This window comes from Dromaius novaehollandiae, unplaced genomic scaffold, assembly GCF_036370855.1.
Source record: "Dromaius novaehollandiae isolate bDroNov1 unplaced genomic scaffold, bDroNov1.hap1 HAP1_SCAFFOLD_62, whole genome shotgun sequence".
Lineage (NCBI taxonomy): Eukaryota > Metazoa > Chordata > Aves > Casuariiformes > Dromaiidae > Dromaius > Dromaius novaehollandiae.
Genome location: NW_026991430.1, coordinates 920,912 through 940,676, shown reverse-complemented (window position 1 = coordinate 940,676; position 19,765 = coordinate 920,912). Strand labels below are relative to the sequence as shown.

At 46.3% G+C, this 19,765-nt stretch overlaps 1 protein-coding gene across 1 annotated transcript; it reads right to left on the bottom strand.

Moving 5' to 3' along the window:
* Positions 1–1,690: 1,690 nt before the first annotated feature.
* On the bottom strand, positions 1,691–9,203 carry LOC135326497 (transmembrane protein 18-like). The gene is made up of 6 exons (XM_064504342.1): positions 9,191–9,203; positions 6,742–6,893; positions 6,299–6,419; positions 3,732–3,786; positions 2,787–2,880; positions 1,691–2,662 (listed from the first exon to the last, which is right to left on the bottom strand). The coding sequence occupies exons 1-6, from the start codon at positions 9,201–9,203 to the stop codon at positions 2,576–2,578; spliced, it is 522 nt and encodes a 173-aa protein (XP_064360412.1). The 3' UTR covers positions 1,691–2,575.
* Between the last annotated feature and the right edge of the window lie 10,562 nt (positions 9,204–19,765).

The window sequence follows — 19,765 nt, the reverse complement described above, 5'->3', positions numbered from 1 at the left end:
TCACTCCTCTGCCACGTTGACTCTCTATAAACTAAGTAATAGCCACCTGCTAGCTACCACATTTTACTAGTGGCATCCAAAATTATCAGATACCATACAGGTAAAAGATTATTCTCACTTGATGATTAAAAATAAATAAATAACCCCCCTGCCTTTCAAATGTAAGGGTTCACTTTATTAAAAGACTGTGGTGTATTAAAACCTTGTATTAAATAGCAACATTCAGCTGTCAATGCAACACAAAACAAAATACTGCCTAAAAGGTCTATTACATGGAGGGGAAAAAGAAAGTGAACTTTGGCAAGCACAAGATTGTTTTTTTTTGATTTTGTTTGGGATCCTCAAAGATGTGGAGAATTGTTTCTGTTAATAAATCTAGGACCAAGCAACAGCAACCCACCTGGGCGATACAGAAAGACACTTATTATCTTGCCTATCTTACGAGAGTTCTGATTGTGGCATCTCTCCAGTTTCACATACACGGGAGGAATTTTCATTTTTCCAACCTCAGACACAAGGAAATGGGTTCAATACTGAAATAGGTAGGGAAAGGTTGCCTTGGATGTACTAAATATAGCAGATTTTTTTGATTGTGAGATATTTGCTGCTTAGGGAACATGCTGCTCTAAACTACCTTATTTACTGTGAATCAAATTCCTACACACAGTGTGCAACGATGCCAAAGGCTATTCTTAATAGGTGATCCCTCAGTACCAGGCAAGGATTTCAACTGAAAACATGTGTAATACTAAAATGATTATACCCTGATATTGTTCTGCTCATGACCTTTATCTTGTGAACTGTTGTGACAACATTTGTGTGGTCACATTTAGGTCCACAGAAGAAAAACTCTAGACCACAAATTCTGATCTTGCCCCATCTATAAAGACCAAAGCTGAACTTTTCCAAACCAGGCTGGGAGAATTATGTCTATATAAATAGAATAGGCCTATTCTTTGGTCCTGAAGACAAGTTGCACAGGCTATCCTGCAGCCATTTGGCTAAATTCTTTTCACACCTCCAAAACAGTGGCTTTTAGTATGCACCTAAAGGCACATACTATCCACCAGACTACTGCAGACATTTTCAAGAAGTGCCCAAAATTGCACTAGGAGTTGTAACAGAATGGAACACTACAAGTGTCCACACCTGCACATATTTATTTATATGCTAACATACATATATATATATATGGCCTACACAGCCTGCAGGTCTTGATAGAGGAATGAATGAGGAAAGCTGTGCTGAGTTAAGGAGTCTCATAACTCATGGGAAAGGTAAAGAAATGGATCCCAGCCTAGCACTTGCACTGCCCTTCCACAACGTTGTGAAGCCCTCCAGAAATAGTTTCACCCTGCCCCATGTGAGGCTCAAACTGTGTATGTGCATGCATTTGCTTATTTTCCTGAAGTATGTAATTCCACCAGTTCACAAATACATGCAAGCTTAGAACCTTAGTAGTGTTCTTTTGCAAGCTAACCTTTGTACTCTACTAAGTTTAATTTTGTAGATCATTTTTCCCATGTCTTAAATGATACATACTTTAGACGAAGCTCTAGGTCTCTGCACAAGGCTTTAACTGCTTCCGCATATAACTTCTACTAAAAAAAGTACATGGACTCTTTTACATTGTATTCATCTCCTTTGCCTCACCAAATTCCCTAAATCTAATATGATCTTTTCACCAGAGTCAATTTGTCATTTCCAGTTCTTTATTAAAAAGTCAAACATTTTATACATGTGTATATACATATGAACAGAATTTTGTAGAACACCTTAAAGCTTCTCCCCTTCCCTTCTGTTCCACAAACTAGCAAAAGACACTATAAAAATTTCATTCATATTTAAGAAAGGATATTTATCTAACTGCATTAAAGTGTAAAATATAAATTGAAACAATTTAGAGATGGTTTTGACTGACTTACACAAATTAAGTACAAGATTTTACCAAACCAGCAATTTGTATGAGAAAGAAAAGGAAAAAAAAAAACAATTAAAAATATCAACTGCAATCCAACAATCTGTATTCAAGATACAATGGATAATTTTATTTATAAAATGGTCCTGTATCAGAATTGTTCACTGCCACACAATACATACATGAGATATGAAACTTGATCTACAAAGTAAAATGTTCTGTAGAAGCATGAGTTCTTGAAGTGTTCTGAATATTAGCCCTCATTTACTAGAATCCATAGCACAGCTTCAATTGGCGTAAGTAGAAGACTGGATACTTAATAAATACGTATTTAACACACAGTTAAAAAAAATACACAGGTGTATGAAAACTGACTGGAAGTTTGTACCGTTATCAGTGTTAATTGTCTTGGTCACGGTAAAAATAGCTTATACTAAAGCACAGAAAGACCTGTTAAGACCAGCCTGTCCTGATTTCATAGCAAAGTTGAGATGTATTGTGAACCCCTGCTTTCACCTCATTGTCCATGGCCAAAGGGTGCAAAGTCCTCTCAACATCAGACACAAAAAAACATTGCTGTTCTTGGATAAACATACAAGAAGGACTCATTACATGAAACAGTATTTTTACAAATAATAATAAAAATATTCAACACTTTCAATTCTTCTTTTTCTCTGCTTTAATTCTCTGCTGTAGTGTCTTCAGTTCAGTCATTACATTCAAAGTTCTGTAAACCCAGGTGACCTGAAAAGTATGAGTATTATTACATTCAACTCATTTTTAATATAATGTGTACACACACACATGCACACACACACATTTACTTATCAGTTTCATGAAAGAAGTATCCATTTAAATAAACACATACCACAATTATGATAGTATTCACCAGAAGTGGTGCTGAAAAGACTAGTGAAATAAACATTCCTCTTGAATCAAAGTATTGGTATTTAGAAAATAGCCTGATAGAAAAGAAAAAAAAAAAAAGAACATTATTCACTGTATTCCACACAACTTTATATGTTCATAATAGCTGTTCTACATGGATATTGGCCAGATTATCCCACTTCTTGGGAGCCCCAAGCATGGGACAACATTCTACTGTATCAAGCCAGAAGAAAGGGGTCGTCAATATCTAATCAGTTATGAACATTCATTACAATACCAGCCTTTCTTTTTTTTGTAAGGCTTTATTGTTTGACAGAACCCCCCCCCCCACACACACACATAGTATCTTTCCAGAAAGACTATTAGTATTACTATAGTAATCTTTCCCTGTTACACTGGGGAAAGATTAGTTCAATGCTTACGGAAAAAAGTCATCAGTTTAATTCTGGTACACAGACTAAGTAAACCAGGCAGATTTTCATGATATTTATGCACATAATAAGCATATAAAATACTTAGCGATATTTTTGAGAAATGGTGCTTAACTTCACCTTATTAAACACAAACAGCTAATGAAAAAAAAAAAAAAAAAGCCCATGTCCTCTTTCCCTTAACTGTACTACTCTGATTTTCTCTTAGAGTTAGTTTACAACAATCCATGCAAACAAAAAGTGTTTTTCTTCTTTTGATTTTTAGTCAGTAAACACATGTTAACTGTTAGAAAAATTACTCTTTCCTATAAGCTAAGTTGAAACTATATTGCATTGTATGGTTTTGTCCAAAAGGATTTTATCAATCAGTGCAACAGATCTTCCACCATCACATTCTCTTGATGAGACATGAGTGACTCTTTCAATTAATGTTTTTGGTGGAATGATACAAAAAAATAACTCATGCATTTAAATGTGAAAGGGAAAACAGTTACCTCCAATTCATAGCTGCTAATTCATTTATATATTCAGCACAGTAAACTAAACCTACTGTACAACAAAAGAAAAGTATTGTTAGATTCAATACTTCTTTAAAAATAAACAGCAAGTTATCAGTTCTAAGATGTATACGTACTCTACATTAAAATTCCATGATCCTCAGAAAATTGTCACACATTTAACTACATAAAGCCAGTTCTGAATGTTTGAAGTGTCCCATATAGATACTAACAAATATTAAGTGATCAGAAAACATACTTGCAATATTACAAAGAGACATAAAATCCTGCATATCTGAGCTTACAGGAAGAGCTCAGTATACACACGAGTATTTTTTTTTTAAATCAGTATTTTTTCCATCAATCTTGTTGATGATTGCTTCTAAGATAAATCTGTAAAATAAAGTCAGCACTCCCCCCAGACTGGTATAGAATTAAGATATCATTTTAGATGCTTTAGGTTTTATATCCACCATTACTATCTAAAGCTAGTGTACTAAACATTAAGAGTAAATTCACCAGAATTATAAACAAGCATTTATGCAGTTCCTTCCTACATTGCATTGCGTCCAAGTCTTAAAAAGGTAAATCCCTTCTATTTATAGTTTTAACATTTTTGGTCATTAAAATATCTAGGAGAAACACTGTATTTAAAACTGCTTCACAGAAGTGTTTTGAATTCACTTATGAGGACACAGCACAAGCTTTGTTTGTGGTAGGTATATAGCAGAGCAGTCCGCTGCAGTCCAGTGAAAACTAGTATATCCTTATTCAACAGTTATATGTAGCATAAATGCATCAAGACAGCAAGAAAATCCATTGAAATCATATGTTTAATAGAAAAGCAATGAGACTATATATTATCCAATTAAAAAATTTCCTTGTTTTGTTTTTTGTGGAAAATGATACAAGGAGAAACTTAAAACTGCTTCAGTCACTTTAAAGATGACATGCCCAAACCAGTTTAAAAAAAAAATTTGGTGATGTGAAGGGGAATGCCATAATAAACAATATTCTGTATTGTTTTGGCATCAGCTGGGTTATCTTTGTATGGTACTGCACAATATAGATCATACTTATCATGTCAAGGTAAACCAGTGTGATAATTTTGTAGTTTCTTTAGTCATTTTTTACTTTGTACAACATAAAATATTTTTTATTGTCGATGTATCACCAGTGGTTCAATTTTTCAGGGACGTACAAGGCTGTGACTTGATAAGGATTTTTTTAAGCACTCATCTCGCTTACAGGAAATTTACATCATACTTGCATTGAAAAGCCATCAAAGATCAGTTCCACTCCAATTTTCAATGCAATTAGTGCTTGGGTGTGCAAATCCATGCTGGTAACACTAAGAATACTTTAGATGAAGAATCTAAAGTAAACCGAGCCAGCATGTCATTAGAAATTCTACATGCCTAACATTAAATTTAAGAAAGAAAATCCTGACTTTTTAAAAGGAACACTTGGGCCTAATGTGTTGTACACGTGGCATCACTATTTCTTCCTCTGTACTCTGCAGTTAGAAATGGATTTACAGAAATTTACTAAGATTTCTATATTAATTTTGGGAGGTAATTTACATCACTGAAACCTTAGTTTTAGCTGAGTTACGTATTTGCAGTTTTTGAGAAAACTGTGATTCCCCTTTCAACTTAACTAGTTGACTAAATGATATTTTAAAATGTCAACATAGTCTTCAAGTGGAATTTTTTGCCTGTGATTCTCTTTAACTTGCTCATCCTTCCTCCATTACTCTGTAAGCATGACAGAACTGAGGCAGTGTGTACAGCCATAACTAGAACCACGGTGCTGCTCGCAGCACATGCATATAATCAAATCCATGACATCTTCTAAAACAAATACCCTCCGCAAGGCTACTCTTAAGCCAGTCAGCCACAAAGACAGAGCTTTGGTTAGGCAAGGCCACAGAGGATCCTCAGGCTGACCTCTGACAAATCCTGAAACAGCAAACACTGGTACCGCAACGGTAAGAACCAGGTTTGCTCTTCCTCATGCCATTCGCACAGGTGTTAGTCAGGCAGTAGACCAGATCCAGAAATGAATCCAGCCAAAAGCTGGCCATATTTCCTGAAGGGCAGCATTAGAAGAAGGCAGAGAGTAACTGCCAGCTTGTGAGAGTCCTTGTCTGCTTCTCTAGAGTAACAGCAATCTTCTGTGAAGCTGTGATACATAATTAACTATGAAGAAACCTTATTTATCACAAATCCTCCCTAAGGCCAAAGTTTCAAGTCACTACTTCATATAGTCTTGGAAACAAAACAAATAGGCACATATGCTATAACAGCTTCTGTGACAATGAAATGCAAGTAAGTATTATTGTGTACAGGCACATGTATTAATAAAAGAGAAATACTGCTTTGCATGCCCTTTAACTATTGTAAAGCATATCACAAAACCCAGTATTACGCAGACATATACAGAAAATTGTAATTACTAACCTAGAAGAATATCTTTAACAGTATTAGTGGCATAAAGGATGCAGGTGCCGCCTGCCACCCGAAAGGCAAGTTCAGGGAAGCAGCACTGCACACACTACTCACCCACGCAAAGGAAGTGCCCTATTTGCACCCGATAGTGCTGCAGAGAGAAGCACGTCAGGAGGAAGCAGAGGACGTGGAAAACCGCCAGCCCCACCAGCCAGGGCTCAGACCAGTCCGTCGTCTAGGGACAAAATTAAGACAGACTCGGCGATCACGCAAGCTCCATCAGGCAGCTTTCCTTTCCACACCCCACACGGAAGAGGAAACCCCCTCTCGCCCACCGGCCCCGCTCGCAGCCACGGGGCGCCCCAGAACAACGCCGCCGGGAAGGTGCCCGCGGCCCGGCCGCCCGCCCAAACGCGCCCCCCCCGCGCAGGGGCCGAGCCCCACGGCACCCCCGAGGCCGGCGCCGTCCGCACCCCTCCCCTCGCCGGCCCCGCCGCCGCAGCGAGCCGCGAGCGCCGCGGGGAGCCCGGCTGCAGCGAGCGGGGGCGCCTCCCCACCAGCACAGTGCCCAGCCCCAGGGGCGCGCCCCGCGGCGCCTCCACGGCGGCGGCGGCGGCGGCAGCGCCCCGCCCCCCGCCCCTCCCCGCCGCCGAAGCCTCGCGAGAAGGCGCCCAACGGCTGCCGCCGCCCAGGCCCTGCTCCGCGACAGCTAGGGGCGGGGGGAGGCCGTTTGCGCGGTGTGGGTGGCGCTTCCAGGGCTTCCCGCCCCCCTCTGGGAGGGCAGAGGCGGCTCTCGGCAGCAGCGCGGGGAGCAGGGCTGCCCCGGTCTTCAGTAAGAATCGTCTTTCCTGCTTCTGGAACTGAAATTTCCTCAGTGGTGACTCGACCCTCTCAGAGAAACGGCAGAAACTCCTGTTAGGTTTTTAGTAGCTGACATACAAGAAGATTGGCAGAGAGTATTTTCTGTGGCAGTTTGTTGCATAGTGTCAGGCTGCTGTCAGGGCTTTCCGGGCCCTTCAGATCTGCAGCCCTGTGCCGTGTTGCCTCTTCGGTCTTCCCTCAGTAACAGTGCCTGGCTTCAGCTGCTTTAGGATGAAACTGCGGGAAAAAAAAAAGGACAGTGTTAAGCCTGATTGGAAATTTCTGACTAGAAACCACTTGAACACTCCAGGCAGGAGCTTAAGTCTGGTGAAAAATGCTAATCTTGCAAAAGAAAAAAAATGGATTAGTGGGCAATGAAAAGGGGATAAGACATCTCATTCACACCTTTGTTTTTGCTAAATGCGTGTAGGTTTCGAGGAACCTACCAGTCTTAAAGACCTATCGCTCTTAAGTAGAAATTTCAAGTTCAGGTTCATCGGCTAAGACAGCAAGCTTCATGATCTTAACAGAATTATCTTTGTCTGAACCACAAGGCATACTGTTACGCAGTAGCTCTATGCTGTGGTTTTCATGACATTTCTATTGCTGTCATGAAATTATTTTTTCTGAAGGTTTGGCTTACCAGATCTGAAGCTTTGGCTTACATTTTTTGCCAGATCATTTTTATATGAAATTGGGTTTAAAATTTGATTCATGAAAGTTCATGAAGTGCTGCAGGAATGGGAACTCTGACAGCTTTTTTCAAAATGTTTGGAAGTGCAAGCAGAAGTAAACACTATAAACACTTACTCTACCATATAGACAAATACAGGCCTCAGTGTGAACTGTAATCTCTTTTTAGTGTCATACTTCTGCAATTTAGTGTGAGTTACCTAAAACTGAAGATGTTTTTTTCCATTTTGTTTTAGGATTTTGGTGGTCTTTTTCTCAGCAACAATAATATCTGGAGGTAAATGAATGGCTTTGCACCATCCTGCTTAATTTTACAATGCTTTAAGTAACAAAGGCTCTCATTTCTATTACTATTCTGATCTTAGTTTTAAGACTGGAAAAAAGAAAAAGATGTTTTCAGCCCACATTATAGATTGGGAAATAAGGCCAAGAGAAATTGACTTGTCATTTAAAAAATCTTACGATTAATGTACTAGATTAAATGATTTGGGATTTCTGTAAATGGGGAATCAGTTTCTTTTAAATTGCTCAGTAACTGACTAGAATAACTGTCTGCAACAGCTGAACAGGTTCAGTGAATGGAAGATATAGTAGATGCTTTATGAGCTGAATATGCTGGTCAGTGGTGAATCTATCATACAGGCAAGCTGGCTGGATAGAAAGTTAGTGGCTTATTATGACTACAACATACAGTATTGAAAATTTTATGTAGTTTTTACTGTCAGGCACTGTAGAGAGCAGTCAGTGCAAGCTTTATCACAAAATACAGGCTGCTTCTATGAGACTGGCTAGGATAAAGTCAATAATGGTGTTTGTCAGCAGGTGGTAGCAGATACATAAGTATTACCAACACTTTTGTGTGATATAGGTTAGCTTTCATTTTTCATGGAGAATGGAATGTGAAGCAGAACATACTTAAAAATAACAAATACACACATTGCTCTTTTATAGGGAAAGGCCTGTACATTTTTCCTGTTACAGCTTCTCTGCAGATCCAGCATGCTACATTCAGATCTTAATTTTAAAGATACTATAGAAACAAGAGGTATGCAATATCAATGATGATGTAGAAATATTTCTGTTCTTTTTACTAAGAGTAACTAGACAAATAGGTTTTTAAAACTGAATCTCATTTTTCTATTGTAAGATTCAGATTCCTATATAATTTCTGTCCAGGCTACAGTATAATCCATTTTGATTTTTACAGGAGAAAAAGGAAAATGTATCCCTTTTAACAAAAGAAAAACTTAATTGTGCATAGGTAGGTATCTAAAATTACACATTTATATAAGTTTAGGTTGCTGAAGACCGAGCTCAATGACAAAAAAGATCTGCTTATGGCAGAGAATCTCAAAACTGAGTGCTAAACTATATTTTAATCATAGCACTGGGAGCTGGCCAGCAAATCTGGGTTTGTGCTAGCCACTACTTGGAAGTGCCTTTTCTACTTACTGTGGAAGGACATGCAGGTTAGAATCTCCAAGTAAATAGGAAGGAACTTTTGTTTTTGAAATTCCCCACACATACTGAAGTGCTGCCTTTTTTTTTTTGTTTTGTTTTTTTTGCCTTTCTTTAACAAATCTGTGAATTAGCAGGTAGATAGTTCTCAGTGATCTTATTTCATTAAGATCCTAAGTGTAGGTTCGTTCTTGTGGTATTGTATTCCTAATTTTTACCTCAAGAAGCTAATGTCCCTTGTAATGCAAGAGCTGTATTTAGAATATCTTTGAAAAATGAAATATCATACCAATATCTGTTGTCCTTGTACCAAGCCAGCCATGTCCTACACTCTTTTCTTCTTTGCCTTTGATACTGTTCTGTCTCTGCAGGGTATGTTCCATTATGAACTGGAGTTTGTTTAGGAGTGATGGTGGTGGTGTGAGCTATCCAAGCTTTCCAAGCTGGGCGAAACAGAATTTATAATAGTCTCAGTTTAAAAAGGCAATTTCTTGGGGAAATGTTATTAGGAACTTTCTTGTTCTTAAACATCAATGAAAAATACACGGAATACAAAATAGAAATAGCTCATGACTTCCCTAATGTGACAAGATCAGTCCAACAACAGGCACGTCCTCTGATCATGAGTTGTTCACACATCAAGAAAGTCAGGTCACAGCTTGCGGTTATTCTGCTATTCTTGTCCTTAACATGCACATTGATTTATGGCTTTGCGTCTTTGAGGGTCTGCTTGGAGTTGGTGAGACTCAAGTTGTTACTTCATTCTTTGAAAGAAACCCTGAAGTTGGTCCCCAGGCATTTCCAACAACCTTTGAACATGGAACCATGATTTCTTAAGCATGTTGTTTTCAAGAGTACTGAGTGGCTGATTGCACCATATCAACGTGCATTGGCCCATTTTTGTTTGGCTTATTGCATTCTGACTGACTCACTCAGAAAGTGTGACCCCAGCCTTGCCAGACAAAGCAGTCTTCGGTGAATTAGGACCAGGTGAAGCCACCCAGTGCAGAAGTTCATCAACAACAATAACCTTGACAAAAAAGCAAAGTACATTACAGTTATAAAAAATGTTAGTAGGAGTTGGGTAGCAAAGTTTGTCTTCCTTTTTTGTCATTATTATTATTATCTACCTCAGACCAGATTAATCTCATCAGCTGGATCTTGACAGATGTAGTCAAGATCTTGTGCAGGTGGTGCTTCTGGCTTAGTTGCACTTAGTGACAGGGTTGGGTGCCCTTTTCTTGCTCTTGAGATGCTTCTGTTTGAAGTAGTAGGTGGCCTCCTTTACCAGGCAGGGCAGGTGAACTGCTGCTTCCTGTGGCTTCTCCCTACAGCAGTTGTGGAATGCTTGGGGAGGGGTTGGTTCTGAGGGCATGAGCTGAGTCTTCTTCAGCAGCATAAGGCAGGGGCTCCAGCATGGAGCAGACAGACCCCAGTGAAGATAATCTTGTTTCTCACGCTGAGAAGGAACTGGGGTACCAAAGGGATGGTGAGCGGGATAGCAGGGAGGAATGGGAGACTTAGACCCACTGTTGCCTTTTCTCCCAGGGGCTCTCCATGCTTTTCCCAAGGAGAGGGCAGGCTGCATTGCTGCTCCAAGGCCAGAGTGCCCCCACTGAGACCCTATCAGCTGTGGCCTCTGCAGTTTGGGCCAAGCCAGCTACCACTAATTTAAACCATCCCTGGACAAGGTTAATTGTTAGAGTGTGTCTGAGAAAGACATACTCAGTGGTGCGCCCTTTACGTGTTCCTGGAGGGTCAACCCCTCAGCAGTGGCACTGATCCTTAGATTTTAGGCCTTGTGATTTCCCCCTTGATTTCTCCAAGTCACTTTCACCTCCTTTTGTGCCTCCAATCTCCTTTCTCTTCTGCAGTCTCTTGATATAATCATGAACATGTCCAGGTGTCTGGCAATGCACTGGACCCTGCTCTCTGCCATGCTAAGCATGTGAGTAGAACTGAGACTCTCCAGGTGCATGTGGCAGGTAGCATGGGTGGCGGGGGGAATGGAAGGATTAATAGTGATCTTCTGTTTCTTCCTTAGGGAGGAAGAAAGCTGTCAAAAGACAGCAAGCTAGCAAGAGGGGCATCCCTCCACCAGAGTCTCAGTCAAGGCAGAGATGGGAGATGAGCATGTATGGCAGGAGGGACACGTATACCCAACTTCTTGGTATCCCCTGCTTTGCAGGGAGCCTGCTCCAGAGTTCTGCTCTGGAGAAAAGGGCTGCTCCTCTCTGCAACTGCTCCAAGGCCTGCTCTTCCTCCGAGTAGTCTGCTATACATGCGTAGAAAGTAGTTAACAGTTTGATTAGTGGTTTTCCAATTTTTGAAAGTAGACGGATAAAGTCTTGCAAAAAGTTCATTCCGAAATTGAATGCAACTCAGCTTCTTCTGTGGGAATGGGGAGTCTTATAATTAGCTCTACCCATTGATGAGCTGAGCGCCATTCATCTTGACCCTTTTTAAGCATCAGATTTTACTAATGGGGCTTTATCATGATTAATTTAAAACCTGTGTTTTGCATAACGCTGATTACTTCTCCAGTGTACTGTTGTACTTCGACTTCAGTTTGTCCTTGTACCAAAGTGTCATCCATATATGGTATGGCCCCGAGAGTACCATAGGCCATTCTTGTCCAGACTAGCCTTATCTGGGACCTCTACCCACACACCCTATGCCCATGGGCCTGGAAGCTCCACCTAATCTCTAGACTTGGCCCCCAGTCCTGGTCCCAACCATATTATAGGTGGGCCTATGCCCAGCATGGTCCCCTGCTGGTCCTGAGTCATTGACTGGACTTCCCAGGATGACAACTCATCACCTTGCTTTGGTCTCAGGTTGCTGTCAGTCTGACCTACATTATTCTATAATTCTAATTTTGCAGTGATCCAGACTGGGACTGACTGGCTGCAGAGCAGCACTTGTGGACAGCCCCGGGGGGCCTGGTCAACAAAGCGATCAATGTGCCCTGACAGCAAAGAATGCCAACAGTCTCCTGAACTGTATTAACAGAATACCCAGCAGGTTAGGGGGGGTGATTTTTCACCTTTATTCAGAAATCATGAGACCACATCTGGAATAGTGCATCCAGCTTCAGGTGCCTCCAATACAAGGAAGATAATAATAACCTAGAACATGTTCAGCAGAGGGCCACCAATGTGTTTAAGAGTTGAAACACTTGCCCTATGGGGAAAGGCTGAGGGAGCTGGGCTTGTTCAGCCTAGAGAATAAATGGCTTCAGAGGGAACTAACAGGAGACCCCCAATGCCTACATGGAGGTTACCAAGGAGATGAAGCCAGGCTCTTCACAGTGGTGCATGGTTGGAGGATGAGAGGTAATGGGCATAAATTGAATGAGAGGTTCAGGCTGGATAAAAGGAAAAGCTTGTTCACCATGAGGACACTCAGGCAGTAGAACAGGTTGCCCAGAGAGGTTGTGCAGCTTCCATCCTTGGAGGTTTTCAAGACTCAGTTGGATAAAGCCTAGAGCAACCTGGTCTGCCCTCACAACTGATGTTGCTTTGAGCAGGAGGTTGGAAATAACTCCTTACATCACTTCCAACCTGAATTATTTTGATTCCATGATTTCACAATAGAGGAAGATCAGCTTCTTAGTTGTGTTAAACAATATTGCATTAGTCTGAAAGTGAAATGAATGTATGGCTTTTTTTTTTTTTTTTTTTTTTTCCCAGAATCTTATTTCCTTAACTCAGGTTTGTGATTAAATTCCTCTCTTTCATCCAGTTTCTGTCAGGGCATTTTCCTCAATGCAAAAGAGCTTCAGGCCTCTACAGGCCTTCACTATTCCCAGACCTTACAGGCACTCTCAAATGCAAATGTCTTTTTGTTCCCTACCTACCAACATGCCTGCCTATTAAATTATTCCACTAAACCCACCAGAGATCTCTTCAGCATTCTGTCAAAGCCCTGCTGTGTTCTGGCAAAACAACCATTTTCTACTTCTCTTGGGGTCCTTGTCCAGGTTGGAAGAGGCCAAATTTAGCTGAAAGCAAAGAGCAGCCTTGACCGTTTTAGGTCCTGCTCTTCACTGTTCACTGTAAATGTTTGATTTCCTCTGAAGTTTTCTTAGTGCACTTATCTACACTTCTGCTCCATTTCTGGTGCCTTCTGCTGCCCTCCGAGGGGTGCTGGAAGGACAGGGATGGCTCTGAGATGCTCCTTTGCATTATGTTAATGTCAGTTTTCAAATAAGGCAGTGGAGGGGCAGAGACACATGTTGCATATGTCCTGCTCCCGCTGGGGCTTCTGCCTCTGGGCTGCTGCGTCTCAGAGCTTGGGGAGCTGCATCCAGCTTCAGGCTCTGGATTGTTGTGGGCAGAAGCATCCTCCTGAGCAGCACCTGGGTGTCCTGTAGGCACAAAGAGCCAGTTAGCTAGTTTGTACTGGCCCTCTGAAGAGAAAAGGGGACTTTTGCAGTGGCACCACGCAGCCCGGGCAGATGGCAAGCTGCGGCCTTAACACCTATGGATGTGAGGGGCAGTTCAGGAGATACAAATACCCCTGGGGGCAATATCCTGCACAGGGGGAGAGTTCTAGCCCACAGTGAGCAAGGCTTTGCAGAGCAGAGCTCTACAGATGTTTAACAGCTGGGATGCAGTTTGTGGTGTGAGGAAGGTCATTCTGAACTTCCGGAAAAGTGTTGCAGGGGGAAGGCACTGCCGGAAGGTATTGAACCCTCCACACCTCTCTGCATTGCCACAGACATCTTCCCACAGCCAGCTCAAGACCTGCAACCAGCAGCCCTGGGCAGTGCCAATCCCCAGTGCAGCCTCCTACCTGCGGAGCTGCCGGTGTGCTCGGGACACTCCTCAGCAGAGGGGCTGCAAGCCAAAGCCATGTCCCGCCCAAATATTGCTGTGCAGTTGTCAATGAGGAACTCCACCAGCACCTGCACACGGAAAACCATGGGTGTCAGTGCAAGAGGCAGAAAATGTGCTCAAGAGTCTTGCTGCTCCTGACTGACATTTCTCCAGTGAAAGCTGTAGCTCTGTGGCTGCAGCTCCATTAGGAGATCTGCCTGTCACATATTGCAGATAGCCCAGCTGAGGGGCATCCCCCATGCTCCCAGGTGCTGCTGCTGCATTTAGCTGTTGCAATAGCCATGGGATCTGTGGGGATGGCTCAGCTGTGCCCCAGTGGGGGGAGCTAGCTGGTGAGTTCAACATACCTTGTCATTCATCTCTTTCTGGACTTGCAGTGGGAGTGTGCTGTCCGTGCCTGGGCTCAGCATGCTGGGCCCAAAGCAGATGGCAAAGGTTGTGGGAGTTCATCCTGCTGCTCTCTGCGTTCTGGCTAATGTGATGGAGCACAGCCAGCACGGGCTTGAGCAAGAGACGATTTGGTCGGGGCAGCTGGTCAGCCACCCTGTGTGAACACAAGCACAACAAGCCATGACTTGAGGGGGCAGTGGCCACTGCTTCTTGCCGTGAGCAAGTCTCAAGTAAACTCCCACAAACGGTGCCTTCTCCAAAGAGAGCAACGCCTGTGCTTACTTTCACTACTTTACACAAGTCCTGTCAAGAAACCCCCAGCGGTAGCTGGGTATGTGGTTAAGTGCAAGATCTGGAATGACCAGATCTTGACTGCAAGGTGAGCGTTTGAGCACAGTGCCTGCTTTTCAGTAGATGGACAGTGTGAATGAAGGTAAGGTTGTCAGGAAACATCACAGGAAGCCTTGCAAAGGCCCATGAAAGCCTGTGCCTGTGTTGTGAAGTATCAGTACTAGCAAGCTGATAGAAATGGCAGGTTTTTCCATGCGACTCCCCATTTTTGGAGAAGGCCCCGGCCTCTCTCAGCCCCTCCAGAACACTATGACTGGCTACAACACTCACTCTTTCAGTTCTTCAATCTTTTCTTCCCTGCTTGGCTTCTCCAGAGCCAGCATCCACTTCTCGTACAGGGCCGCTGACAGGAGTTGGGAGGGGATATTGCAGAGGAAGTCCTGCAAGGCCAGGATATGGAGATGAGGCTTTGGACACCACGCCTGAGCCCACAGGGAGCACCCCCAGCACTTGGGCACCCAAGGAGGCAGCTTGCTTTGAGCTACCTGCTCTCAAAGGTGCTCACGGCCACTGGCAGAGCAGTGGGCTGCACGGGTCCCTGCCCTGCTTGAACATGCCTATTTGAGTGCAGTAAGAGGCCCTGGTGCCTATCAGCCTGGAGTCCACCCAGAAATCTCAGTCTTCCTCCCTGAGGAGGGTGCTGGGGAGGAGGAGGCGGAGGAGGAGGAGGAGGAGGAAGGGAGTTTCCCGTGGGCAGGCAGGAAATCAGTGGCAGAACAAGGGGGACTGAAAACCAGATGGAAAACACAAATGCCAAACTTTCCCAAGTCCAAAAACATGCCGTTTGGCTTCACTAGGGTATCAGCTTTGAGTCCCCCCTGGGACCATCCAGGCACTTGAGTGGGCCCCTGCAGGTTTGCAGTGTCCTCTCAGAGCTGCAAGGCAGAAGAATTCACCTTCAAGACTACCGCCAAGAGGTGCACAGGTTTGCTGTCCAAGCCAACGGTGTCCCCTTTGTCGAGGGCCTCCTTCAAGTCCCTGCGCTCTGTCTCACTGGCAGCTTTGCAAAATATCCCCTCAGTGGCAGGCCCTTCTCTGTACAGTATGGCCAGGAGATCCTGCAGGAGAAAGCAGATAGGGGTGGCAGAAGAGTTCCTTGGGTGAAGAAAGGCCCTTTAGCCTTAGGGGAGCATTTGCTGGAGACAGAAGCAAGTTTTTGCCTGGGAGGCGCACTCTGCTTTGCTTGGGTTTGCATCTAGTTCTCACTGCCGGTAGGTTACACTGGCAGAAACTTGGCCAAGTAACCCCAAGCCACCCTCTTGAGCACCTTCTTCAGGGAAACCCAGAAATCGCCATCTGTTTATGCTGCTGAGAGCTTCCTTTCAATGACTTCTGCAAGGCCACCAACATGCCCCTTAGGGAGCAGACCTGCTTCTCCTCTTCCTGCTCTGGGGTTGTCTCCACTCCAAAGTTACTTCCCGCAGCAGCTGCATGGGCCGCACAAACCCGCAGACTTGACCCCTTTGACTTGCACAATCAGACCTGACCTTCAGGCCTTGCCAGTGAGAAGTGAGCATGGAGGGCAACCCCCCAAATCCCTTGTCTGCAGAGAGCCACAGCCCAAGTGCTGGCGATGCTGCCGTGACACAGCCGGGAGCAGGGTAACTGCATAGCCAGGCTGGCTTACCTGGACTGGCTGGGGCAGGGTCTCCTCTTCCCCACAAAGACTTGCCAGAGGCTGCCCAAAGAGGGGGCTCTTGAGGCCAGAGTCTGGCTGCCCTGGGCAGTCCCCATTGGCCGAGGTTCGTCTTTGAGCAAACGGCCACAGGATCAACCTCTTCCTTTTCTTAGTCCCATCCACTGCAAGCAAGAGGAAAGCAAAGGGCAGGTGAAAAAAGCCAGAGGAAAATTGTCTGTGTGCAGTGCCGTGTGATGCCGAATGCAGAGCAGAGCCGTGTGTTGAAACAGTGACTCTGACTCTGCGGGGGAAACTGGGAGATAGCTAAGGGCTTCCTGAGGGAAGAACCACCACAGCTGTAAAAGTGTGACCACCCCTCTGAGCACACCAGCTTTCCTGCTTTTTTCACCTTCTAGTGACTGTTTCCTCTGAGAAAGCAGGAGCACACAGGGCACAGAAAGAGCTGCGGGGTGTTTGTCATGTGCAGAGGTTTTGGGCATGGCAGAGGTTTCTGGGACCATCGTAAGGCAGATGCGTCGCTTGGACAGCTTGCAGTGGCGGCAGTTTTGGCTACGCAGTCTGAGCGTGCCCCATCCAAGGTCTGGCAAGAGGGGCAGGAGGGGCTCCTGCTTTGGAGCTGCTGTCAAGCACTATGTGAGAAGGCAGCTGCTCAGCTTCTCTTTCCAACTCACCAGGCGAGTGGCAAAGTCCCTCCTCAGGAGCTGATGGGACCAAGACAGGGCATTGCTTGGTGCCAGCCTGCAAGAAACATGTTCAGATTACAGGGCCACCCCGCAGCAGCAAGGGCCGCCAGCGTGTCGCTGCAGCAGCGCAGAAACGTGTGAGCAGCTCCAGGGACAATCCTGAGGTCATCAGACGCCTGTGGAGGAGGCGCTTGGGTGTGGGAATGGCGTTGCCTCTCTGCCCAACACAGGTGCTGGGGGCACAGGCTGCTGCTGCAGCCGGCCACCCCACTTGACCCTGCAGACCACAGCCCCCAGGCAGTTTTGGGGTGCTGGTGGATGTCAAGAAGGCGCAGCCCTCCTGCGCTGCCCCCACACTAAGCAACTCCTCCCAGACCTCCCCGTGAGGCAGCTGGTGTCTTGAGGGCTTCCGTCCCCGCCACCTTCCCTCCTGAAACTCAGACACCTCCCGCCAGCACCTGGCAAGGGCCGGGGCGGAGCGAGCCCCTGATCTCCGCCGGAATCAACGTCTCCACGGTCCGGGCACTCAGCGGCACCGGCTAGGCAAGAGAGCAAAGAGCCAACGTGAGCAGCTGGTAGCAGGGGCTGCTGCCAAAAGCCCCGTGGTGCTCTACGCAGAGCAGAAACCCCAGGGACACTTACGAGGTTGTAGGAGCCAATGACCTTCACAAGGAGCCGAAGGGAGGCCAGGCGGGTGACGCGGGTCTCCTGGGCTCCTTGGCTTTGCCTGGGCACAGGGCAGGCACAAAGGCAGAGCTCAGTCATAGCCAGCCCTCGCTGCTCGCTCCCCTGACACCAGCCCAGCGCCTCCACACCACCCTCACACAGCAGACCTTCCCACAGCGCTCGCTGGCAGCACCGCTCTGCAACACCCCCGGGTCTGCTGCCTCCGGGCCTCCTCCGTATGGAAATGGGAAGTGGCAGCTTGGGGTCCCAATCCATGCAAGCAAGGAGCTGAGGTGACAGCTCCACGGCCTTGCTGTTCACGTGCCCTCACAAGGTGAAGCACCTCCTGCCGCTCTGCCCAGGAGCTGCCCTGCGCAGAGGGTGTCCCGTTCCCCCACCTCCACCGCTGCATTGCTGGGGGCAGCTCCCCTGGGAGCTCTCCACTGCCTGCAGCCTTGACGCCAGCTGCTGGCAGGCTGAATTCCCCAGCAGGGCTCACCTGAGGATGGCACTGAGCCACAGCTCCTTCGCCTCCTGCGACCTGCGGCAAAGAGGAGAAACAGCCTCAGAGCCCGCTGCTCCTCCTCCCTCCTCTGCAGAGGCAGAGGCCCCCAGGCACATCTTGCCCGCTTGGCCCTGCTCCACACGGCCAGACACCAAAGCCCCCACTCGGTGTCCCCTGCTCGGTGTCCCCCAGGTGAGCAGAGCTGCAGGGACGTGGCAGGGGCAGGTGCCTTGTGCACACCTGGAGCTGCTGGTGGGTGCATCTGAAACCCAAGCGGGGCCTCTGCTTTCTCTCCCCACAGCCTGAGCTGAGCCCCAGCAAGCCCACAGAGACCTGAAGGCCAGCACAGTGCTCTTTACCCCCCAGAACAGTCCTGGACGTGTCCCCAAGACTCACCGGAAAGTGACCACGCAGAAGTCACCGGGCCACACGAGGACGAGGCTATTGGCACATTTCAGGCCAAAAACCTCCTCCTCATCTTCCCACTCGCACGCCACCTCATGCTTCCGACACAGCACCCAGAGCTCGCCGAGACGCACTCGGTGCTTCAGGAGGAAGGTGGAGCCGCATCTGCCGGGGGCAAGAGCAGAGTCTGACTTGGAGATTGTGTCATGGGGGCAGCCCCAGCAGCCCTCCAGGGCAGAGCCATTTCCCAGGGGCAGAGCCTCGAGGCAGCCACCCCAAGGCTCAGGCAGAAGAAAGGAGTTTCAGGCCCAGCGCACACAGAAGGCACTTCCAAAAAGTCGCTGCTGGTCAGCAGTGCCAGCAGGCGCTTCATCAGGGGCTGCGAATCAGGACAGCAAAACCAGGAGCCTGCCCCTTTCCTCTTACACCTCCCTGAATTAAAGGGAAAGGGTGTTCCTACCCGCAGTGCAGGGACACCCATGCAGAGGACTGCAGGTCATTTGGACACCAGTCCTTGTCGGGAGCAAAGGGCATCCACACATCGCATACGCAGTGAGAATAGGCAGAAGGCCTCCTTCTGGGCAGCCTCCGTGGGGATTTGGCTCCTAGAGGATCCAGATCAGCAATATTTGGCAGTATTGCTGTTTGTTGCAGAGAGATGCTGTTCAGTAAGGAACAAATGCAAAGAGTTTGGCCAAAATCCCTTCTCCTGCCCAGCTGTGGGCACCTCCATTGGCATTTAGGCTGCTGGGAAAGCACGTGCTGCTTTGCTTGTGCGGCCCTGCCAAGGTTAAAATGAGCCAGCCCGTGTCCACTGATGGCCAGGTGCTGTGCAGGCAGCCCCCAGGAGGCACTTTCTGCTCCCGCGGAAGCAGCTCCGGGGAGGAGCAGTGCCCTGGGGCTGGTGGTAGAGGTGGTTGGTAGCAGGAGGAAGGATAGCTGCGGTTGCTAATCTTACTTGAATCTGGCGATGGCGATGGCGTTGGGGAAGAGCAGGATGTGTCCGTCCCTCGTCCTGTGGTGCCGGGTCACCTGCGCCTGGTCACTGAGCAGGAGCTGGGGGCTCCTGCGTGACTCAAAGGCGCCAAG

What these genes read in the sequence shown, in the direction of transcription:
- LOC135326497 (XM_064504342.1), bottom strand. An exon ending in TGGGGCTGGGCACTGTGCTG is followed by an intron (nt 6,420 to 6,741) that starts GTGGGGAGGCGC and finishes TTTTGTCCCTAG; the next exon opens with ACGACGGACTGGTCTGAGCC. An exon ending in TTAGCAGCTATGAATTGGAG is followed by an intron (nt 2,881 to 3,731) that starts GTAACTGTTTTC and finishes CTTTTCTATCAG; the next exon opens with GCTATTTTCTAAATACCAAT.